The 26,167-nt window shown below is 35.3% G+C and overlaps 1 protein-coding gene across 2 annotated transcripts in view; it reads right to left on the minus strand.

The window, feature by feature from the left end:
- LOC145688978 (venom allergen 3-like) overlaps nucleotides 1-26,167 on the minus strand; it is a 216,813-nt gene that overhangs the window by 145,917 nt on the left and 44,729 nt on the right. Inside the window, exons 2-3 of one of the 2 annotated variants that reach the window (XM_081763133.1) lie at nucleotides 25,660-25,812; nucleotides 12,856-12,937 (exon numbers count right to left, since the gene is read on the minus strand). In XM_081763133.1, coding sequence (XP_081619259.1) covers nucleotides 12,856-12,937; nucleotides 25,660-25,812 — 235 coding nt within the window. The remainder of the gene's footprint in view (nucleotides 1-12,855; nucleotides 12,938-25,659; nucleotides 25,813-26,167) is intronic. The other variant, XM_081763134.1, reaches the window with a different exon arrangement.

The raw sequence follows: 26,167 nt of genomic DNA on the forward strand, positions 1-26,167 counted from the left end.
TTACAAATATTTTGTATCTTTCTGTTTTGTCTTTTTCTTAATATAGCCTAATTTTAATAATCCGTTCAATGAATTTACGTGAATAAAAATATACTTTACAAAAATTAAGCTAGCTACAAATGCGTTCCTTCATAACACTAGATTCAGCCTAAAATATATATAATTCTTACATCGATCGATTTCTTCACTTCTAAAAACGTTTTGAGTACACCCTTCTAACTTCTGTCCGCTGATACACCACTTGCAGAGTAGCACTTACCAACTGAATCTGGTAAAGGCTTATGATATTGTCACCTTTTTCATTATTCAGGAGGACGTAGGTGAATGACCGCTTAAGACGTTGCCAATTCCAGTCATCGGCATCTGTCCATCAATCTCTTTTCTCGGAAGCGACCGCGGAGCATAGGAGGGTAGGTATGAACGGGTCTGTTTTTTCATTTGTTTTGATCGAAATACCGCCCGAAACAATGAGGTCATGTGGTTCTCGAAACCGTACATGTGAACGAGGTCGCTTCGTATTTTAAAGTGAAATAAATAAATAAGAATATTGCCTTCTTTCCTAAACGCTAAACCTTTTTTTAACTTGATGTAAATAAATAACCTATATGATACTGATTGATACAATTGGATTTGGGGGAGTATTTCTTTTCCATGCAGGGATATGTGCAAAGAAATTTGGGGGAGTGTTAGGGGGTGTTAGGGGGTGTTAGAGGGGTGTAGATTACTTCCTGGCGTCATCAGCATCACAACCATCCTCGTCTGCCCCAAAACCTTCAACTATGTGAGATTGTCCACCATATACAGTTAGTGAGGTCGGCGATATCTTCTTCCAGTTTGATTCTGGACTGAATGATCCAAACCGAATCTTAATGTGGTTTACCCATGATGACTTAGTGCTCCTCTCTCAAAGTGCTAGAATACTTTGTGACGGTACGTTTAAAACTGTATCTAGACTGTTTTTGCAGCTTTTTACAATACATGGTATATTTATGGACCATTGCTTTCCATTCTTATATTGTCTCACTGTCAGAAAAACTGAAGATGCATATTCACGCATTTACCAAGTACTCAAGAACTATGGCACTGAATATGAAATTCCTTCATCCAACAAAAGTCTTAATGGATTTCGAAACAGCTGATATAAACGCAGCACGAGAGGCGTTTCCAGATACAATGGTCAAGGAATGCTTGTTCCATTTCCCACAAGCAATTTGGCGTCAATGTTGTAATCATGGACTCGTACCGGAATACAATGATCCTCAAAATATAAGAGTGAGAAACGAAGTGCGAATGCTACTTGCTTTGCTCTTCATTCCATTGGATGACTTGTTAGATAATTTTCATAATATCACTGAAGATATGAGCGATTCAGTTTAAGATATTGTTTTTTACATGGAATCGAATTACGTTAGAGGAAGGCCTGCCTGAGGAAGAAGAGGACCTGTCCCTCCAGGTTTCCCTCCCGAATTGTGGAATGTTTATGACAGCACACTTCAAGGCGAAGAAGGAAACACAATCACCGTTGAAGCGTTTCATTCGAAGTTTCAGAAGATGGTGAGCGTTCATCATGCAACAATATGGAGATTCCTTGAAAATATCAAGAACGAGCAAAGAGACGTAGAAATCATAATTACTCAGTTGCGTGGTGGTCAACAACATATTCGCAATCCTGTCTCAAAAAAATATGTGACGAATGACACAAGAATACAAACAATCGTTCGGAATTACAGAAGTTACAGAGATGATGTGCGCAGGTACCTTTGTGCCATCAGCTACCACTTAAAATTACCTACATTTCAGAACGAACAAAAGGAATGAGGGAAAGATTGGGATGTGAAGTATGTTGCTGCAATAACTGCTAACAAGGTATCTAAAATTTTAATGTTGAGAATGAAATAGTTTCAAAATAAGTACTCTTAACTAAAATTAATTGAGTTTAAATTTGAGTAAGTGAAATATTAGGTGTTCGAACCTTTATGTTAGAAAAATGAAAAATAATGTGTGTCAAGTTTCTTTGAAGAAATACTGAGAACAGAAAAATATACATGTGTCAAATATATTCTTTTTACTGTTAATAATACTCCTAAACAGTCACATACTTGGCTGTAACATTGTGATAAGTGATTGACAAATATAAAGTGAAAGTTGGAACATTTTGTGTAGAATATAGGTTTGTTTTCAGGTTAACCCCAAGACTGGTTTCTATTCGTAGACTATTGATAGTATGTAACTTTGGCAGACGTTTCTACATAACTATAGAGCTGCATGACAAACCAAAATTGTTCATTTTTCTTGTATTTTTTATTTTAGAGTTATTAAAATACAAATGCAGTATATACTTTGGCTTTCATATTTATTTTCTCGGAATAGTACAGTACTTAAACCAAATAGAGGATTCACATCCCATGGGGATGCAATGTTGCCCCCAATTAAAATGGGAGTTTGCTCTTCAAAGGGTTGTTTATCATTATTTCGGGAGGAGGCGAATTCCTTAACCAACGGGTGTATTTTTGTAAAATTATTGATGAAAGCGTAGAAAGGTGCCCTCCATTCTATATTTAGCCAATACATTCGAATTGATCCAGCATGTGCAGTCGACAATCTCAAAAAATATATTTTTTTAATTATTGTATATCCTATAAAAGAGTACTTCAAAACCGCGAAAAATGTTTTAGAACACCTCATTTTGACGCAGCGGCTGCGGCCATTTTGTTTTCAGGCATCTACGTTTTTCTGAATATCTCAGCATATATTTGTTCTATCGAAATGAAAATTGCGGAATAAATCTTTATTTCAAATTTCCTTTAGAAGTAAGAGACTACTGAGTAATAAAGTTATAGGCATCAGTTTTACTCTTCGAATAGTAACAAACCCCTGACCCCCAAGTGTTACCGGACCAAATGTCCTTTGGACGAAATGTGCTTTGAACATCCCTGGCCGAAATGTCCCTTGGGCCAATTGTCTTTTGGACGAAATGTCCTTTGGACCAAATGTCTTTAGACGAACTGTCATTTACACCAATTGTCATTTGGGGGAAATGTCCTTTGGACGAAATGTCACTGAACCAATTTTCTTTCCGACGAAATGTCCTTTGGACCAAATATCTTTGGACGAAATGTCATTTGGACGAATTGTTTTTCGAACGAAATGTCCTTTGGACGAAATATCACTGGAAAAATTGTCTTTTGGACGAAACGTCGTTTGGACCAAATGTCTCTTGGACGAAATATGTTTTGGATCAATTGTAGGGATGCATTCGAGTCGAGTCGAGTCGAGATTTAAGCCTGTCTCGACTCGTCTCGAGAAAATGTTGTCTCGACTCGTGTCTCGACTCGAAAATATGTTTCTGTCTCGACTCGACACTCTCTGTCTCGACTCGACTCGAATTCGAGTCGAGACAAAATGTACGAGTTAAAATATACGCACACATCAGCCAGACCATCATGACTACCTACCTAATTGTCAGTATGTCGACTTTTGGCATGGATAAAAACGGCGACACGTCTTGGCATACACGCAATGATCCTTGATAGGTCGCTGGAGAGAGCTGGCAGCACGTGTGCTCACTCAGGTCACCTAATTCCCGTAAATCTCGGGAAGGGGGGCGATGTGTTCTGACGTCACGTTCAATCACATCCCACAAGGGACATCACTCAAATGTCCGGCTCCAATTTCAATGAAACTTTTTTTGCTGATAGAAGGCATGTATGCATCACTACTTGTGATGACAAATTTTTGCCATGGTGCATGTTTTCTATTTTTTTTAAATAACTTTTAAGAGTTGTGATGTGGTTATTAGAGATTACTACAGAAGTCCCTTACTACCCTTTGTAAACGGAGCGTTAATGAAGAAAAGTGAAGAAAAACCATGTGGATAGATATAAGTCCTGGGGGGAAGTCGTATGGTAGATATGACCTTGATGGCAGCCATCTTGAAATCCGCCATTTTGAATTAAGGTCAAGTTTTCAAAATGGGAATAGGATAATATGATACATAATTTCGGGCTAGAATTTAATTAGAAAAATAATGGTGAGGTTAGTTTTAAGATACATCCATTTGGGGGAAAGTTACAGGCATATTAATTTTTTTACTTACTGTGTGCGTAAGTCCCTTTTTACTTTCGTCTCAAGACCTGTAAATCGATCGCAACGGCAGAGCCCGGTTTCGTACTAGTGTTTAGAAATCTTTAAACTCACTTGAGGCAATATTTGTGGATTATTGTATTGTATTTTGCCTTTAATTAAATTTGAACCCACTTCATGATCTTGTGTAAAGTATAACTAAAAGAGAATTTATGTTTTTATGGAGAACGTAAGCATGGCAATTATAAAAGGTGAGTAAGGTGCGTATGTATTTATTAGAAAGTTTATTTTACGATTCTTTTGTGGTTCCGCCAACCTATTCTTTATTTTTTTTTAAATACTCATATCTCATAAATAAAAGAGCTATTATAAAATCTCTTACCACTATTCTTTAATACTTATAAAATTTTATTTATTGTAAAAGCACTGGCGAGATATTTCTTATCGCCCACTAAAATTATGGTGGAGCTCCTTCGTGGCTAACGGTTAGCATACTTGCCTTTGGCGTGGGAAACCTGGGCTTGATTCCCGGTGGGAGTTCATGTGGTTCGGATTCCACGTTAATCAGTAGGTCCACGTCTCACATAGCCTCGCTGCTGAACGCGACGTTAAACTGAGAATCAATTCAACTCAAAATTATGGTTTTGACTTTATTATGATGTCATTAGTTTAAACGCCCAACTGCCCAGTAATTATAAACATTGACTACATTATAAAATTGTAATTTGTGACGACTAAAATATCAGAAATTAAAGATTATTCTTTGGGTTTTGGAACATTTTGAAAAACGTGAAAAACTGGTACTGCACCGATACAACACACCTTTTGGATTTGTCATAACATGTCTTACATAGCTTTGGTTCGATTCTCAACACGGACTGCAACTACCCGTTAAATTGTGCATCCGAAAGGCACTCTTTGTTAAACCTCGCTTATCACCGCTCATCTTAATAATATATATATAACTTCACCGCGAAGCAAATGTTGCATTTCTCTCTTTCATCCTAACACAAAACGAAACTAACCACAGCTGTGACACGAAGGAGCTATTTCGAAAAGAAACAAGCTGTGCTTCAATGAGATGTGTACCAAATGATAGAAGTATAAAGTATTGTTTTCTTTCCTGTTTATTGATATCAGTTGGTGTTCTTAATGAGTTTACTCATTAGTTTAGAAAGAGTATATATGGAATTTGGACATATGTTGTACGTATTCTCCTGAGAAATTGATGAGACCAGAAAAGTTATAAGGACAGATGGAATAGGTTTAAGCGCATCTACGTGGCTTTATCAAATATTTATTCTCCATAATGATACCACGCGGAAAACTTGGTATAGGCCTACTTTTATCTTTGCCTCCCTGTGTTAGCTGTTTCGTATCCTATATATCGGATGGTTTTGATATTTCTTCTGATCATTAAAACAACAATGGTACCTGTATGCGTGCAGAAATGCAAAAGCACAAGGTAACTTCCTATTTGTTTTGGAAACAACAAACCCATTTCACGTGTGCGAGAGAAATTGAGCACAGCGAGATCGGGTGTTTACTCACGGTCAGTTCGCAGCAGGAGTCCATGGTAAAAGATTTGGCTATCTTGAAAACACTCGCAAAACCTTACAAATACAAAAGACTGCACTTCAAAGAAAGTTTAGACACAGATGTTTCAATTTTCTTTTAGCATCTTTCTTCAGCAAAAGAGTCGGTTCATTATATTCGAAAAAGGGAAGGGAGAAAGGGTGAATTTATATTTTATGTGGGGGTAACGTTGTAAGTAGTATGAACAATACATACTGCTTCCGACTCTGTACTGAAGCACTTCCTTTAGCTTTATATCACTAGATCTATCCTGACCCTCATCCCACCTCAAGTTGTAAAGTAGAAAGGGACAGAAGTATTCAACATGACTGCGCACTTGAGTTTCAGTTCACAATACGAAAACCAGTGAGCAAGTAAACAGTCTTTTGTAGGATCGTGTTTTACTTCTTGAATTTATTTTTGAACATTTCTGTGAATTCAACAACAGAACGCAGTAGAAATACGGACTAGTTTTTACTCCAACCATTACTTTCGCTCCAACCCAGGGATGCCACATTTATGATTTCGTACTAGATTTAGTGATTTTACTATTGAACTAGTGATCTAGTACGTACTTTGGGTAAATAGGCACATTCTAGTGATTTTTTGCATTTTTTTTTTTTGATGCAGACAGATGAGAAGGAAATGGTTCTTAAAATAAAAGGAAGAAGTATATTGCAGTTCAAAACAAATGTAGAAACCTTAAATTATTTTTTCTTTTCTCTCTGACTGAATGAAATCCCTGCTGTGTAACGACCTTAGGTAAACAACGGCTATCTTTGGTCCGCTACCTCCTTTTGTTAGCCGACATGAGATGGGTTACTTTTTTTTCTGGAAGAAAGTGAAGAAATAATTATCCAGTACATTTACGTTTTGTCAGGCACACAGGCGCAGTCTGTACTTGTTTCCTAACGAATTTTAGCAACATAACATAAATGAAACATTTGTACCAGAAAATAGAGGCAGTACAAACGGAAATTTTCATCTGTGACACATTTGATGAGAAATATAGTTAGATGTCACGTGCAAGCACTCTAAACATGTCCTATCCTGTAATTCTATTCCTATGTTTATGTAGGTGAGACTGAGAAATCAAGACACAATAATAACTGGTTTTCTTCCAGGGGAAAAATCTAAATGTGAAGGGGTGTTACACCGGGACTTTAATTGCGTCCTTTGTGCAAGATTAACAAGTAATAGCAATTTTTTAATTTATTTTAGTTCTTGGGGAGAGGAAGATGGAAGCGAACCCTCGTAAGGACCTCTGCAAGGAAACATGAATACTATCCGCCACTGTTTGTTACATTACACAAAATAGTTATATATAGTTTTAGTCAGGGTTTTCATTCTGCAGGAGAGGGGGGATAGTAATACCTGACGAACATTTTCTATTCTCAGAGTGTTGCAATGATAGCATTTCCTCCATTATAACTTGGCCAAGCTAGTTGCATTATATGTAAGGATTAAGTTAGCCTAAAAAGCTTAAATTTCTATGGCTGTTTTACTCTGTACCCATGTTCCTCATTTTCGGTCTACGGGACTCTGTGTCCGGAAATTTTCGATGGCTTCCAAGTCGGAAAATAAGTGTATCAAAGGCATATATATTATATCTATGGTTATATGAGGCATGGATCTACAGTTTAAAGTGGGATACCGGTAACAACTTCATGAGCTTCCACCGTAAATCGAACCAGAGTCTTCCGCGATCAAGGCGTATGTGTTAACCATACAGCCACGAGGAAATTCACATAAGCACACACACATATATATTGTTGAGTTGATTTTGACTTTACCGTCTCTTTCAGCAGCGAGGATATATGAAATGTAGACCTACTGATTAACGTGGAATCCGAACTACATGAGCTCGCGCCGGGAATTGAACCCGAGTCTTCCACGGCAAAGACGCGTACACTAGCCGCGGAGTTCACACACACACACAGAATCAGAGTCCTCACACACCAATGCTGAGAGCTGTGCCACTGAGTCGCAGCGGCCACGGGGCTAGGTCGAGTCCACTTTACGTTCATAGTTTCTTAGTACATAAATGTTACGATTATGAAATAGATTTTCCTTAATGAGCTGCATAAAAACAAAAGCTTTCGAAATGCATTAAACAATTAGCTCGATTTGAGTGTGAACTTAAAGTTATATCAGAGTGTAAATACGGATACGCACCAAAGCTCGAAAACTTAATACACTATTTCTCCTATATAGTCAGCATGTATCAAGCAATCGTTCAGATTTCATTTGAGAGGTTGGAAATCGAAGGCCCCTGAACAACTATGTTACTAATGTGCGGAATGTATTTATCTTACAGCGAACTGCTTTGAAGCCAAGTGGCCTAACTCCAAAATTGAAATTTTCCAGGAGTGAAAGTTGAAGTTCAATATCTCATGAACAATCCATATTTCTTTTATGTTGGGAACCAAAACCATAACTATTGTATGTAGTTCATTGTTTTATAACTTAGTGTTTACAAAAATCCTTTTAAAAAATACCTATTCATAGAAGTGAATGGTACTTATCTGTACTAGTTCTTGGCATCCAAGCAGTCCTTTTATTGTAATACTAGCTTAATATACCCATTCTTCGCATGGGGGCTGTATTTGGAAGTCAACACCTGTAGAAGTATCACCATTCATTTCAGTGACCGCGAAAACTATGGATTTGACACTAGTATCAATCAATATGGGCTATTTATACATGTCTCGGTATTCCTCACCCGCTGACACCCGGCCCGCATACAGTAGTAGCTGAATTTGCAAGTCATCGCTGATGGAAGTGTCACCATTGATCTCAGCGATCGTGAAAACTATGGATTTGACACTAATGCCGATCAATTTGGATTACTTTTACTACATGTCTCGCTAAACGCCCCCCTGAGATCGGGGCGTTTGACAAAAACGCTTCGCCTTAGACTGGGACCTTGACCAAGGTATCCGTGACCAAAATTTGGTAACTCTCGGTCAACTTGTCTGGTCCCCATGTCGGTCCCAGTAAACGTTCCCCCCGAGACCCCCCTGGTTCGAAATTTAAAAAAAAACGCTTCGTCTTGATCTGGGGCCTGGACTAAGGTACCCGTGACCAAATTTTGGGAACTCTCGGTCCACTCGGAACTCCCCAGGTCGCACACAGACAGACAGACAAACACACAAACAAACTCTTTATTTTATTTATATTAGACTAGCAGCGTTCACCCCGCTTCGCTGCGGTCACCCCGGAACGCAATAAACTTTGTTACTTAGATAATTTTTACTTTTTCGCTTTCAAGTGATATGATAAAAACCATAGTAGATTGCAGTAAATGTTAACATTATATCGCCTGTCATTTATGTTAACCCGCCGAGTGACACGGTCATGCGGGTTGCATATAAATACGTTTATTTTTACCTATGATGAACTAACAAAGGATTTGTACGTTATGGACACTTGAATGGTCAATTATCTCAAGACACTGGTAATTAAAAATTAAAGTGATATGATAAAAACCATCTAGGGTCCAAATCCTAATAACCCCCCAAAAATGAAAGAAATTGGTTCAGCCGTATTAGCGTGATGAGGGAACAAAGGATTTGTGCGTTCTCTTTTATATATAAGATAAGATATACTATGTAAAATAGTCTCGTATCATAATATGTGATTTACAACAAATGTTACATTATATATTATCCGTAGCTCGTGATATGCTGCAACATATTAAAGCCTCAGAATAGTTGGGCATGCGAATAATCCAGAAGTTACGTAACCCTATTGCGTTCATGGGAACGAAAATACAATAATTATAACTATGCTAAATTACTATAGGCTACCAACTGCTCATTCAGAGAACTTATGAAGTTCACTTTATCGCAATAGTTTTATACAAACTAGATTTAGACTACGGATAATAGTTTTATACAAACTAGATAATCAATTATTATTATTATTATCATTATATTTGCAGTATAACCAAATACAACGACATTAACTATTAGTTCTAATTAACTGAATTGAGCTGAAAATTAAATCTTGATCTTTAAAGATTAACTATTAATTTTATGCGTTCTGTACCTTTCTGAAGGAATAAAAGCTGGAATTGGTTTCAAGGCTGTTTCTGAGTGAATACTTTCTTCAAAATAATATTAAAAATTATAGAAAGATTTTCGAGACATTCGAGTCGAGTCGAGATTTTTAAGAGCCGTCTCGACTCGACTCGTGTCTCGACTCGAAAATTCGAGTCGAGAAATACGTTTGTCTCGACTCGTCTCGAATTTTACAAAGTGTGTCTCGACTCGAATCTCGACTCGAATTCGAGTCGAGTCGAGTCGAGATTCGAGACATGTCTCGACTCGAGCGCATCCCTAATCAATTGTCTTTTGAGCAAAATGTCCTTTGGACCAAAGGTCCCTAGACCAAATGTCTTTGGACTAAATGTCTCTGGATGAAATGTCCTTTGAACGAAATATCTTTGGACGAAAAGGGTTGTCACCATTCTCAGTATTTCTTCAAAGAAACCTGACACGCATTATTTTTCACTTTTCTAACACAAATCTCTGCACGAAATGTCCTTTAGACCAATTGTCTTTTGGACGGAATGTCATTTGGACCAAATGTCCTTTGGATCAAATGTCTTTTGAACGAAATGTCCTTTGGACCAATTGTCCTTTGGACGAAATGTCCTTTGGACGAATTGACCTATGGACCAAATGTCCCTGGACCAAATGTCTTTAGACTAAATGTTTCTGGACGAAATGTCCTTTGAAAGAAATATCTTGGACGAAAAGGGTGGTAACTGAGTCATAATGTTATAGGCATCACTTTCTTACACTTCTAATACAAACAAACCCCGGACTCCAAGCGTCACCGGAGCAAATGTCCTTTGGACGAAATGTGCTTTGAACTAAACATCTCTGAACGAAATGTCCCTTGGACCAATTGTCTTTTGGACGAAATGTCCTTTGGACCAATTACCAATTGTCTTTTGGACGAAATGTCCTTTGGACGAAATGTTCTTAGGACCAATTGTCTTTTCGACGAAATGTCCTTTGGACCAATTGTCCTTTGGTCCAATTGTCTTTCGGACCAAATGTCTTTGGACGAAATGTCCTTTGGACCAATTGTCTTTTGGACGAAATGTTCTTTGGACCAATTGACTTTTGGTCGAAATGTCATTTGGACCAAATGTCTTTTAGACGAAATGTCCTTTGGACCAATTGTCATTTGGATGAATTGTCCTTTGGACAAAATGTCCCTGGACCAAATGTCTTTGGACTAAATGTCTCTGGACAAAATGTCCTTTGGACGTAATATCTTTGGACGATTATCTTTGGTGGTCACCGCAAGAAGACGTGCCTTATCTTCAGGATTGATGGAGGACTGAAGAATAGAAGATGATCTGGAGTCTATAAGAGGAGTGTCCCATTAAGATTGAAAACTTCTCTTGTCAAGATCAGGTAGATCGAGTCAGCCGCACGATATCCGCTGGCAGATACAATCATTTATCTCAGCTTCTGAATCCTGATGAATATCCTGGCGAAGAAGAAAAGTGACCAAAAGCATAGAGCTATACATGGATGAAAGGAAAGATGGAGTAGCCAAGTCAAGGGCTCGACGAATTCCTAGATCTCAGTGATCAACTGGGAGAGATGCTTGTAGCCATGAGCTATCAGTGATAGAGGTTGAGAAGAGATTCTAGGCTAATTCGGATAGATTCATCGTATTGTTCCAAAAAATCTGTCCCACGCCAGGATGGAGAACTACGAAGGAAATATAACAGTCTAGGAATGGCTAATGAGGCCCGTAGGAGATAAAAGGCTGAGTGGGTAGATATCTTAGATAGTCGAGTGAAGAAGAGATCTAATTTAGATATCTTGTCCAATAACAGAATTCGTCGAGTATCAGTGTGTAGCGCTGCACCTAAAAGGGAGGCTCTGTCAGATGATATAAGTTGAATTCCAGGTGAACTTCGTTGAAAAGGGAGTAAAGAGTGTTAGCCTGTTCGTTTTAGACTTCATTTAAATTTTAAAATTAGTCTGCACCCCAATAAAGGGGATTAATTTTATTCCAGGTAATTATCCTCTTCAAAATATTAACTTCCATTTTTCAAGACATTTTGCAGTCTCAAAAACACAACAGTTGTAACTTTTAAATAAATGGACGACAAAAATCTTTGATTTTTTTCTATCAAAATATCGGCAGAGAGACTTCGTTTCTTCTATTATGCGATACTACAACATTAACAGTGTAGTTAACTCAACATAAAGTTGTATTTATTTCAAATAGCTCTAACTTATATTATTTCATAAATTAAATATTACGTGTTAAACGTAAACAAACGACATTTGCCATGCAGTGTTACAAACTAAGGATGATACAGCATCACAAACATCCAAATTTTGGTGTCCTCTACAGCAGTAAAAACATAAGTGAGACAGATAGGTCGACATATTTCGAGTGAATACTAACAAGGTTACAATAGATTGGAATTTTGCTTTTATTCAAAAATTTTTATCTCGAAAACCTGCCTAAGTAAGTACATATAATTGTAGTAAGTACATAGATGATTTTCAATATCGTTTGCTGTGAATATCATAATATCACATCAATTTCATACCTTAAACTGTTCTGAACATATGGTAGAAAGTTTGCAACACTGCTAAAATTATGTAATTCCAAGAGCTTATTGGAAATACACCTACCAATATATGTTATAGAAGCAAAGTAAAACAAAAATTGTTTAATTACATTTTAAGCAATATATCAAATTTTATAATCTTTTTTGTATGTTCCGAATGGTTTGAAATCAATTGCTGTAAACGGGATTGTGATCCTTGTGTCTATTGAAAACCATGTACGCAATTCGATATGATACTTATCTAAACACTTTTTTCGAAATAAAATCCTTCGAAACAATAAAATATTCAATTCCTTGTAACTTTGTTTATACTTATTCTAGTCTTATCAGTTTTATTAGAGATCAGTTTTACAGCATGATCCATAAAATGGAAAATAAAAAACTAATCTCAAAGTTGGTGACGTCATACTACCAAGTCATATTGTGTTAATGTTTTATTTAAAATATTCAAAGAAATCCATTTCTTGAAGAAAGCAAACTTAAGGGAAAATTCCAAATATAACATGTAACATATGATATATATGTATATTATTTTCTCTATTAAATTGTTACAAAAATCATATCGAAAAATAGGAAATACTTACTTGATCTTTTATGGCAGTCGTGGGCGAAAATGCATTGGTCTGCCCATCGCTGAGCGATAATTTCCAGTTCGTTATCCCAGTTCTAAAGTAACAGAAAAAAAAAAAGATGATTAATTGGGAGAAAGTTAGGGCTCAATTTTTTTCTTTCTTACACATGGATGTATTCCGACATTGGTGTTGGAATACATGTTGATATAAACGTGATATTAAAGTAAAATGTATAATGTTGATTTACGTAGTTAAATATGTATAAAGGAACTTGGAACCTACCCGAACGGTCATTGGTTGCCATAGTTTTGAAAAAACTGAAGACTTTGTGGCAAAAACAGGTTTTCCAGAAAAAAAAATGAAAATGTAAAGGAGATAGCTTCACAACGGTTTTAACTCATCAAATCTTCTTCAAACTTGGCACATATATAGTAAACCGAAAATAAATCGACACATTTTTATGTTTCTTTTGGAAAAGACGTTAAGGGGCAAAGGCCCCCTTTTCTAAAATGGGCCCTCTTGATTAAAAGGGCCACATTAAAGAAACGAAACTCTGCCGATGCAAAGATGACTTCAAAGTAGGAAATACAGGTTTTGTCGTTTTTTCGAGAAAAGAGTTTCAGGGGGCAATGGCTCCCTTCGAAATGATAAAAGACCCCGCACAATTATTACGGAAATTATATTTTGGTGGGATTGCTTGAAATCATGATATATGTTGTAGATATTGTGTACCTGAGAAAAAGTCTCAATGGGCAAAACCAAAAATCACTGACCGTTTGGCCACTACTTTTTGGAAAACAGCCGAAGATAACGATATTCTGGATTTCAGTAAAAATGACTGAAACCGTGATATGTTGTAGATATTTTGATCCTGAGGAAAAGTCTTAACGGACATAACCATCAATCACTGACCATTTGGCCACTACAGGATCACTTTCTGAAAGCACCCGAAGATACTGATATTCTGGATGTTGATGAAAATGGCTGAAACTGTGATATGTTGTAGATATTCTGATCCTGAGAAAAAGTTTCAATTTGTACAACCATGCATCAATACCAAGTGAGAAAAAATTCCGAATGTGTTTCCTACTAGAATCACTCTGTACACATTTTTCGAAATATTTTGGTACCCTGACGTCCTTATTGGCACAGAGATACAAGCCATACCTCATTTGAAAGCTTATGAGACGAATTTCAAAGAGGTAACTTTTGTGCATCTCGTGCCAACCTGTAAAAGAAGAAGAAATTTAAAAAATAAAATAAAAAAGACATTTTCTCGAAGTTGGCAACACTGTTATTTGTCGTGCGCAAGAATGGCCATACACAGGGTATCATTAGTTAGGATGTTTATTTATCTTTATTGATACTACTTTTTATGCTTGTAGCTCCGTTGGAGGGAGAGTCTCCCTTCCCCAAATTCTGAGGGGAGGTCGAACTAGTACATCTAACCTCTCCCCTTACCCTTCTGCTGATGGACTCCCGATGTAAACGAAATGCACACCATTAAAAAGTTTGATCACTTCCTAAAGAGACAGATGCCTAAATCATCTCTTTAGATTAATTAGGAGCGAAGTGATGGAGGTTTAAACTGCTGGCTCAACTTTGAGCCGCAGACCCCGAAGTATAAAATGCACGCACTGGTTGTAGAAGATCAAGGGTCATGACATCTACAACGTACCACAGTTTCATTCGTTTACATCGTAATCAAAAATATCGTTATACCCGGCTGTTTTCAGAAATCCGGATCTGTAGTGGCCATAAGGTCAACACTTGATGGTTGTGTCCATTAAGACTTTTTCTCACGATTAGAAGATCTACAACATATCACAAATTTACTCATTCTTACAGAAATCCAGAACATCGTTACGCATGGCTGTTTTAAGAAAGTAACCCTGTTGTGACCAAATGATTAGTGACTTGCGGTTGTGTCTCTTAAGACTTTTTCTCAGGATCACAATATCTACAATATATCAGATTTCAGCCATTTTCATCGAAACCCAGAAATCGCTATACATTTTTTTTTATTATTATTTATATAAGTAACAATACAGAACATAGTGGGCACACACAAATAGTGTATCTATTTTTAGGCCGGAAATTCTCCGGTACTCCGGAGACTTATTATCAGGCCTATACAAAAAACTTAGTTTACCTACCAGCCTATATGGCCGCATGGCCTCCGGTATTCCACGAGGCCCAAAAAAAACATTAAAACACATACTATGAAATACATAAAGACAGACAGACACATACATATATATATTGGTGGAAACACTTCTAATACACACACCACAACTATAAAATTATTTAATTTTTTTTCTTTTACATTTATTAGCACTACAACTGGTAACCTCCGGACCTCCTTGAGGTTCCAGTCCTTGGCAGGGTTTCTTTAATATTAATCAGTATTATATTATAAATCATTTTTATAGCTGTTACTTTTTTACTACAATTTTAATTAACTATCATTTACATTTATTATTAATTTTACATTATCTTTCAACAAGAAGACACATACATAATACAACCTAATGACATAATATGATTATGATAGATGGCTCTTCACAGAAGCATTCGCTTGTGAGTGAGACACCATCTTCATAAAATATATATAAGTGAAATTTTACCATTTTCTCCTCTTTTTTTCTCTTTTTCTTCCTTTTCTCCTCCATTATTTTTCTTTTCCCTTCCCCTTCTCTATTTTTTCCTTTTTTTAAAAAGATAATTAAAAAAATAAACCTCAGTAGTTGTAGATAAGCATATTTCAAGTGACTTTGTCGATTATTTACTAATTTAATACATTAATTTAATACGTTAATTTAATACATTAACGCTCTTAAGTCATCATTCTTTATTTCCTTTAACCAATTAGTTATTAGTATTTTTAATCTATGCATTTTTCCTTCTTCCCTAATTTCTTTTGGAGTATTATTATAAAGTTTCGGAGCCAAATAATATGTTTGATTTTGTGATATACCCTTATTTACTTTTATTGTTTCAAGATCTTTTTGAGTTACTTTTTTTGTTCCATACCCATGAGAAATTTTATTCCATTCATTTTCATGTTTTTTTACATAGAGTAGGATTGCTTTTATATATAATTTTTCAACAGTTAAGACTGAAAATTCTCTATACAGGTTTTCTAGACTGTCTTCTTTGTTTTTATTTAAACATATTCTTATAATATTATTTTGCTGAACTTTTAAAAGTCTTATATGCGTCTCATAAGCAGATCCCCAACTTAAGATACCATACTGTAATATATTTTGTGTTAGTGCATAATATACCATACGTAAAACTTTTAATTCTAAACACCCTTTTAATTGTACAAATTTATACAGCAATTTTCTTAATGTCTTGGCTACATGTTGAATATGCGATGTCCACTTTAAATGTTTATCAATTTTCACTCCTAAATAGTTTTGTTCAGTTACTTTATTTATTATATCACAGTTACAGTCTAAAGTATTAATACAGTTATGATATTTTAAGACAAAATTTTGTGGCTGTCCGCTTATTGTTGGTGAGAAAGCAATATAATTGGTTTTCGTTAAGTTTAGTACCAAGGAATTTTGTTCAAGCCATTGTTTTACTTTCCTTACTGTTATTTCCGCTTTTTTATAAGTTTCTTCCCACTTTTTCCCTGTTATTGTTATAGTGGTGTCATCTGCAAAAGATTGAATATAGCCATCAATGCCTATATTGTACAAATCATTTATATAAATTATAAATAAAATTGGACCTAATACTGATCCTTGTATCACTCCATAGCTAACCTGTGTTAAGTCACTCATAACATTTCCAATTTTAACAGCTTGCAATCTATTCCTTAAATAACTAGTAAACCACGAGAGTACTACACCCCTTACTCCATAATGTTCTAGCTTAGTTAACAATATATTATGAGATATTGTATCGAATGCTTTGGTTAAATCCAAAAATATTGTTATTACTTTTTCATTATGATCCATGTAATTTGTTATTATTTCCGTTAGTTTATAAATTGCATCAGATGTACTTCTCTCTTTTCTGAAACCAAACTGATTTAATGCAAGTATGTTATTAGTTTCAACAAAGGAAACTAATCTCTTTTTAACACATTTTTCTAATATTTTAGCACAATTACTAAGTAACGATATTGGTCTATAGTTATTGAGATCCTTTCTTGACCCTTTTTTATATACTGGTTTCACGAGTGCTAGTTTAAATTGATTAGGGAAAATACCTGTTTCTAAACTCATATTATATATATGCAACAGTTGTTTATTAATTTCTTCTTTTACATTTTTCAATATTTTAGCAGTTATTTCATCTAGTCCTGAAGCCGATTTTGCTTTTAGTTGGTTTATATAAAATGAGATTTCTTGTTCAGTAATAGGCGTAAAAAACATACTATTTGTAGCTTTGATTCCTAGATTTTCATTTATTTTGGTTAAATTTACATTTTTTACTAACCTTTCACCTATATTGCAGAAATATTTGTTGAATGTGTCAACTACTAGTTTAGGATATTGCTGAAACTTAATGTTACCCGTAGCCGTTTGTATTACTTTAATGTCCATGCTTTTGTTTTCTTTTTTGTCAATAATGTTTAATATTACATTCCATAATTTACCTGTATTGTTTTCACAATTAACAATCTGCTTTTTATAGTACTCATTTTTTACCATTTTTATCAGTTGAGTTACCTTATTTCTATATTTTTTGTAATGTTCTTTTATTTCTAGATTATCTTTATTTTTTATTACAAGTTTGCTTAATTTGTCTCTTTCTCGTATATGTAATATCAATTCATCAGTTATCCATGGCTTTAACTTACGATATTTTGGGATAGTTTTTTCAATTACTATCTGTGAAGTTTTAATACATTTTTGTAATGTCGAAATGAAAGCTGAAGTAGCTAAATTTACATCCAAACTTTGATACACATTCAACCAACTACACTTCTGTATTTCATTTTTTAGTCTTTGGTAATCTATAATAGTTCTAGGTTTGTTTGTTATTGATTTATCGGCAATTTCCATATTTAAGTTAACACTAGTAATATAATGATCAGTAATTGCCGTATGCAATATTGCTGCAGTGACATTTTGATTATATTTTTGCCTTAAAAAGATATGATCTATACATGTTTTAGTTGTTTCAGTTACTCTTGTATAATTATTTATACATGATATATACCCGTTTTTATAAAGTATGTTTAAGTAGTTGTCTACATTTTCGTCGTACCTATATCTTAATATGTCAAAATTTATGTCTCCAATAACCAACCCATTTGTTTTGACATTTTTAAGTTCATTTTCGAAGGACGTCTATGTAGTATTGAACTGATGTTATTTTAACCTCCTCCCCCGCCCCCCAAGAAAACAAGTAATTTTTAAGTACAGACCTATATTCTGAGGAAAACTCATAGAACTGGACTGTTCTTATAAGAAAAGAAAATGTACGACTAAATTTTTAGGCTATATCAATCTTTTCTTCTAAGCAACCATAGTTTTACTACGAAACTGTGCACATGTCTGTTAAGTTACGATTTTTGAAGTGAAAATACAATTGTAATGAAAATGTTCGGACAAATAACTCGAACTCCTTTTCCCCCACCATTTTCAAACGATTTCGCACCCTGGGTTGAAATGAACTATTTTATGGTTTCATCAGTAATGGTCATAGCACAAAAACAGTAGTAACTAGCGACACAAAGTTTTTGGAAATCGATTCAGGGTCTCAAAGAAACACATTATTTCCACCTATCTCTTTATTAAAATTGGAAATGGTGTAAATTCCTACTACTTCTGGTTTCAATACTTATTTTCATAGATCGTAGACGGTACGAGATGTCGAAAAGCGTTGTTCAAAAATCGCTTCAAGAATAAGTTTTTTACCTGACCTTATCCCTCTATTGCAACAGAAGGTTGTATATTTAGTTTTAGATTGAATTTGTAATGTTCGGAAGTCTACTGTAGTTTCACACTGTGAAATGATATTCACTTATTATCGTCGTCTCAGCAAAGCCAACTTGTAGCAATCCCAGCTAGTCTAGTGGCTAGCCTTAGCACGCGTGCCTTTGGTGCACGAGATCTCATGTTCTATTCCTGGTGCGAGAGCATTGAATGATGGTGGTTCGGATTTCACCTTAAACTGTAGGTCCATGTCTCATATAGCCTCGCTGCCGAAGAACGATGCCAAACGAAAATCAAATCAAAGCCAACTTGTACTACATACTAAATATAAATACACAAGAGGTGGTCGCTTTATCCCCTTCTCGAAACCAGGGGGATGAAATAGAATTGAATTTTGTTTTTTAGATCAAATGTTTTCGGACCCAAGGTTTAACAAATATTCTAATCCTATTGGTCACTGACTGGTGGCTTCGCCACCCATATTCAGTCATCGACTTTTCCCGGTCCATTCGATACTTCCCCGGATTCTCCCTTGTTTAAGCCTTCACAGATAACTTTATGTCCGTGAGCTTTAATCTTTTCTCCCATTACCATTTCACCACATTACCAATGTTTATCTAAAGGGCGCAATCGTAGATTGTTTTACTAAAATATTCATTAATGACATGTGAACAAATGGACGGAGATCAAAAATAGCCATGAACAGAATCCTATAACTAACTATTCTAATTGAATTATCCTGTTCTCTTAAAAATATTAAAAATATATCTTATGTACTTTTGGTACATTTGGAAATTATTTATCATTAGTAGTAAAAATAACATGGCTACCTAGGAAATAGCCGTCTTGCCCCTTTCTGGAGATCAATATTCTCTCTGGGCAGCACGGCGGCACTGCTCACATACTCACTAATTCTATTGCTGAAGTATACAGTGTTCGATTGCGTATTTATAAAAATGCTATACTGTGTTGCAGCAGTAATAAGAAAATAAATCTACTTATAAAGCAGGGTTGGAAAAAATACAGTTTTTTTTTAAAAAAAAAGAACAAAACATGTGTTTAAAATATGAAGAAGATGTTCAAAATCGTGTACTAACTTATTTGTTAAGACTTTTTACTCTTTACTTGCAACCACTATTACAGATTCATCCTGTATATACTGATTAGTGCAACATTGATAACAGAAATAAAATCGTTTGACTAAAAATGACTTTTATATAGCTTTTTAAATGAATTTTTATTGGCCACTTGTTGGTCAAGATGATTTTCGAAAAAAAGATTAAATATTTTCGTAGTACACTGGTGATAATGCACCTTAATATATTAAATTTCGTTTTTGTAGCACCAGCGATTTTGGAAATGACTTTTGAGTGTCCGTATTGGATTCAAAATGCTGACTTTGTATTTCCGTAAGCTGTCACTGATAACGCACCTTTTTTTCTTCTTTCTTTTTTTAACCTAATTTAATTTGTGTAACACCAGTGGTTTGCAAAATGACTTTCGAATGACCATTGATTTAATACGATATTTTTTTATGGTATTTGGCTGAAATAATTGTATTGTTATTGGAATTGTACACACGTGTACATATTTTGTACTCAATTGATCACCTGAAGGTGGTTGAAATTTTAGTTCCAGAAATTTGATTGCTATTTCGGAATACTGATGTAATAAAATTATTTTTAAATAATAAATTTTCGAAAAGTGATGTTTCAAGCACACTTCATATTGTGCTAACTTTAGAATATTTTCTGCAAGCCTGTGTATGTATTGCTTGTTGTTTAAATCAATAATTGTACTGAAGAAAAACAATATTTGGGGCATTTAGAGCACAATGGATCCAAGTCCATTTTTAATAATGTTTGTTTCTTTGTTCAAGCTTTCTTGGATCGTCTAAAATACCAGTATTAGAAATACCTGATGACTCTCAAGTTGGCCAATGAAAAAAACAGGTAGCGAACCAAAGATACTCCCTGCTTACCTATGGTCATTTCACAGCAGGTGTTATCTTCAGGTACAGAAAAAGAAGCTTTTGTGTAGAGAGCAAAAAATCTACAGTGTTTTCGAGCTCAAAAATACTTCTCTCTGCTATTGAAAGAACCAGGTGTCTACTTTGATCCAACCTCACTCAACCTCACGCTCACAAGCTCATTTAAACCTCACATTCACTCGACCTCACGCTCACATCACCAGTCTGACCTCAGGCTCACTTAACCTCACGCTCACATCATCAGCCTGACCTCACGCTCACTTCGTGAGGTTGAGGTCGAGTGAGAGTGAGTTCTGAACTCGTGAATGCCAACCTCATGAGTTTGGACACCTTTGCTAGCAACTGAACGCATATAGTCGGCAGTGTCCACCACTAAACATTTGACTGTCCCAACTAAATTTATCCAGTACTTGCCGCATGAGTCCAGTACCAGCACTATAACACTGTTTACTGAATACAGTTTCCATTTACTACATATATTTCACTAAGTACGTTCAGTGCCCCTAGCAAGTTGTTCGTCAAGTCCATATGGAACTGATCATTCCAGTGTCTGCTACTGAACGTTCTCTCCGTGTAATAATAAAATTTAAACATCAGCTTTCTTTTTAATGTTCTCTATTCGCACCCGCAGAAGGTAAAGTTTGATGCATACGGTAAAGAAAATTTTTTGAAAATATTAAAGGTACACTATATAACTAATATATATATATGTAATATATATGTAATATATAATATGTAATATGTAATATATAATAAAAAAATGAGAAAGGGCTTTGAAGAATATGGTATGAAAATAAATGTTAGAAAGACAAAAGCCATGGTGATTGGAACGAAGGGGTCTGTGTCAAATATAAAAGTAGGAGGGGAGAAAATAGAACAAGTGAATAGTTTTCGATACCTGGGTAGTGTTCTTAGTAATGACATGAAATGCGAACGTGAAATAAAAGCAAGGATAGGAATGGCGAAAGAAGCCTTTAAAAGAAAAAAAAGTCTGTTTTGTGGGACCTTGAACAAAGAGTTGAGAAAAAGACTCACAAAATGCTTCGTGTGGAGTGTTGTACTGTATGGAGCGGAAACGTGGACATTACGTAAAGGTGACGAAAATCGACTGGAAGCCTTCGAAATGTGAGTGTGGAGAAGAATGAAAAGAATTAGTTGGGTCGAGCGGAAAACGAATGTGAGAGTGTTAGAAATGGTGGGTGAGAAAAGAGCACTTTTAGATATTATTAGGAAGAGGAAGAGAAACTGCTTGGGATTGCATCATGAGGGACGTCCTAGAGGGTATGGTGGCGGGAAAGAGAGGGAGGGGGCGAAAGAGACTACAATTAATGGATGATATTAAAACAGAAAGATCATACGCGAAGACGAAAAGGTTAGCGTAGGACCGTGGAGCATGGAAGCTTCTCAGCTGCGGCAAGTGACCTGCCAATAAAGGCAGAATACCTATGATGATGATATAACTAATTTGTCGAAATTCTAAGTAGGATTAAAGATAGAGCTTATGGGAAGTGTTTTTAAACATATCTGTGTAATGCTTGTTTTTCGTGATAAATTATAAAAGACTCGTAACATTGAGTTCACAAATTGAAAATACTATCTGAAAGCAAAATCCATTTGGCTATCACTGTATTAAAGTGAAAACAGTTTGAGTCGAGTAAGCGAGCTACCTACCCAGGGCGATAATTACAGCTATTTTCAAATAATATTTTACATATTCTTTCCATAATATTTGGCAGAAAATTACTCTTTTATCTGCAAGAATAATCTGTAGAATTCTGTACCTTACAACTACATTTTATACAAGATCTGGGTACTGTACCAGCAAGGGCGCCGATCCTGGGAGGCCCGCCCCCCCTCCCCAAAACTCATGTGGACCTCAATATATTTTATGAATATGATTTTTAATATGCATTTTTATTGTTGTATGTACTGTTAAATGTATTTATTTATGAGTGTCCCCCCCCCCCAAATAATTACAAAGAACTCGACGCCCTTGTGTACCAGCATTTTGGTGAGGTAGAAATGCTGTAATTGTATATTTTACATTTTCTTCTTGAAGTGTTAAATATAATTATTACCTTTGTCGTAGTTAGGGGTCCTACAATATCTGAACATACGTTTTCTAAAGTGGTATCAGGATTGGTAGGAATTCCGAGGGGTTTTGTTACTTTCTGACAATTTTTTGTATTATTGACAGGTGTCTCAAACACACGTAGACTGTTCTATGTCTTCCTTTAATTTCGGCCACAGAGATGTATTTCAATTACTTAGCTTCATTTATGCTTTTACTTTTTCGTAAGTACGACAAATACCTAAATATCATCCTTTCCAGTTTCATGAAATCCATTTACTATTTCTCTTTTTGTATTTTCATCCAGAAGATTAATATTTGTTACATATGTTTCTAATGGATACATTCTACTGAAAGGGGTTGCATTTGTTGCGTTTTCCTCGTTTCTACACGATTTCATAATCTAGTTCTTCTAATGAAATTATCCATCTAATTAATCTTGAACTGGGATCCTTAACCGAAAAAAACAAGTAAGAAGTTTATAATCCGTTACAAATGTGACTATCCTCATAACGCAAGGTTTATATATGGAATCCGAATAATAACCAGTAACTCTTATTTAGTTGCATTTTACTTTGTTTCAGTTTGGTTCATTTTCTACTCAAGTAAGCAGTGGGTTTCTTTTTTTCTATTACACCTTGGTTTAAAATGACTCCAATCTCAATGAGGCTGCGTCTGTGTTTACCATACATAGTTTTGTAAAATCGCTGTATTCTTAAACAGGTACATTAGCTCGAAAGCGAGTTGACAATTGTCAGACAAATTCCGCGTCTTCTTTTAGGAGGAAGGTTAATACATTTGCAAATCTTAGCATAATCATAAATATGCGTTCTGCAGTAGCACGTTAAACCTAAATGTCCTTTTGTTTGTTTTTTAACCTTGAGAACTAAAAAGTCTACGACTTTTGACATAAGCTGGGCATCTTGTTTTACTACATTGCAAAATCATCAATTAAAATGAAAACAGGAAATGCCTTGTAATCCGGACAGAACTGAATTCATTAAATATTACAACGAAGATAAAATATTTTTACTGTCAAAAGGCGTTCGCAAATTACAAAAATTGAATCAGTCGGTTGAAAAACTATTGTCCTGTCTGATTTCATTTCCTATTCATATTACATCTCGTTCCCTGCTTACAGCCGGAAGCGAGATCTAAAGTACCGAAGTGTTTCACTTTTCCTAAATAGTCCAGAATGTCTTCAAAGTTTAGGGTAGAAAATGAGTATTTATAGTCAGGTTATTAAGTTTTGAAACTCAACAACTACCCTATATTTTCTTTTTTCTCAACCATCTATCTTTTAGGAGTAACTAACATGGAAGAATTGAAAGGACTAACGGATGGTGCAATGAGTCTTTTTGCATAGCATTTGCTCTATCTGTTTATTTAATTTTTCTCGTTAAATCGCTGGCAATCTATATTTTTATCTAATACACTATATTGAAATTCTGGTTTTGAAGAAATAGTGTGTTCAATAGCTGAAATTACAGTGCATTTATATCCAGGGAAATAAAATATATCACTGTAGACTATGCATAGTTGCTAAATTAGTTCCTTCTCTTGTAGAGACAATTTGAACGTTGAGGAACTTCTTGGGATTGAAAAATTATGTACAAAATAAAACTCATGAAGATATGGACAGGTGAAAGTTAAAATTGTGGAAGTCGTATTTTCTCTTATGACTAATGTTACTTTATTTCCTGTCTTATTTTATGCTATATAAAACCTGTAATGTTCTATTATTAAATTTATACTTCATGTGTCATTCTCGAGCACGATAGCTGTCTAACCATCGAAGTTTTTGACTAGAAGCAACTAGGGTAAACCATTCTAGACCCATTCTAGGAAAATGGATGACATTACTGCTAAATAGGTGAAAACGTTCCTGTCTTTACTGATGCATTGTGCAACAGAACATTGCTCCAAACGTTCGATGATTTTTAGCCCTGACTGGGCGTTAAATAGTTCAAAATATACCATCCAGAACAGTTTCTCAACCTATAGTACGCGTAGCACTGGTGACACGCGAACTGCTTTGGTGGTATGTACGACTTATGGCGGTAACGCTTTGGTGGTACGTCAGTGTAAAAGGTTAAGAACCCCTAATCTAGGATATTAGACCATAAGTTATTTCAAAAACACAATAACTGGTTCACAAAATTTGAATTGTCGAAGGTAAGTATAGAAAATTTGAATAAGATTGTAGATAAGTAGACAAGTTCCGCTCCATGTAGTGCTACTAGAACTAGGAGAGAAATTTCCTGTATCTACTTGATCAAACTCTACTCACTTTCAAACAATTAAGAATTTCTGTTATTTCACTATCTACTCATTTTGTTTACAGTTCAACTCTGGAGAAATGACTAATCCATTGGAAATGAATTTTGGAACTACCCACATCAACCTGGGGTTTTATCATGTCACTTTGAATAAAGAGAATATTGGGTTCAAAGTGTATGCCTAAATAGATATCTTATTTTCATCATCAAAATTACATTGGAGTGACTATCCTAAGGAGAAAAGGCCATAAACATATTCTTTCCGTGCGAAGGACAGGCATTTCAGCTAGTTTTCAATGTAGGATAAGTTTGATTTCAAGTAACAAGAGACATTTAAATAAACAGCGAAAAGAAATCAGCGACGTGAAATATCATAGTCTCATACATTTCAAAGAAAAGAGAATACTTGCCCCGTATGAGAAATCAAGAAGGCGACGTATTCTACAGCTATAAGACAATAATCTTTGTTCTCACATGCTGTCTATTGTTAGAAAGCACCCCATTTATTCGACCATTTTATTGATCGATTCTACAGCCTAGTATATTTTGATACAATTACTTAAACATTTCGCTTACCAGTACAGCCATATTGGCAGCTGGTGGTTGGCTCTTCTCTTGTCCTTTAGCCACACGGTCTCTAAGTTGGTTGTGTTTGTCAAGAATGAGATATCTGAGATCTTTTGTCATTCCTCCCGTTAAATCCCTACAGGCTCCAGAGTGATTCTTAGCCTGGAAAATAGAATATTACAGACACTAGTGTGAGAAACGCAGAGACAAAGGCAACTTTAATATTTTACTTTCTAAATATACTAGCTGAAAAACTCGTTCTTCACACGGAGACATAGATTGATAAATACGCTTCAATAAGGAATATGAAATTCAATGAAAATATGACGATAAAAGACCATTTTGGGGATAACTTGAACACCCTGGCAGAATCGGACTGCTAACCGTACAGTTATCCTGCTACGCCCAAATGATAGCTCATTGTATTAATTGAAAGACGACTTAAATCTTACAATATTCTCATAATCCCAACAGCAGATGCATGTAGGGAAAAGGTGGGTAAAATGATCCCCTACCC

Source organism: Thermobia domestica, chromosome 7 (genome assembly GCF_964235325.1).
Source record: "Thermobia domestica chromosome 7, izTheDome1.hap1.1, whole genome shotgun sequence".
NCBI classification, from domain to species: Eukaryota; Metazoa; Arthropoda; class Insecta; order Zygentoma; family Lepismatidae; genus Thermobia; species Thermobia domestica.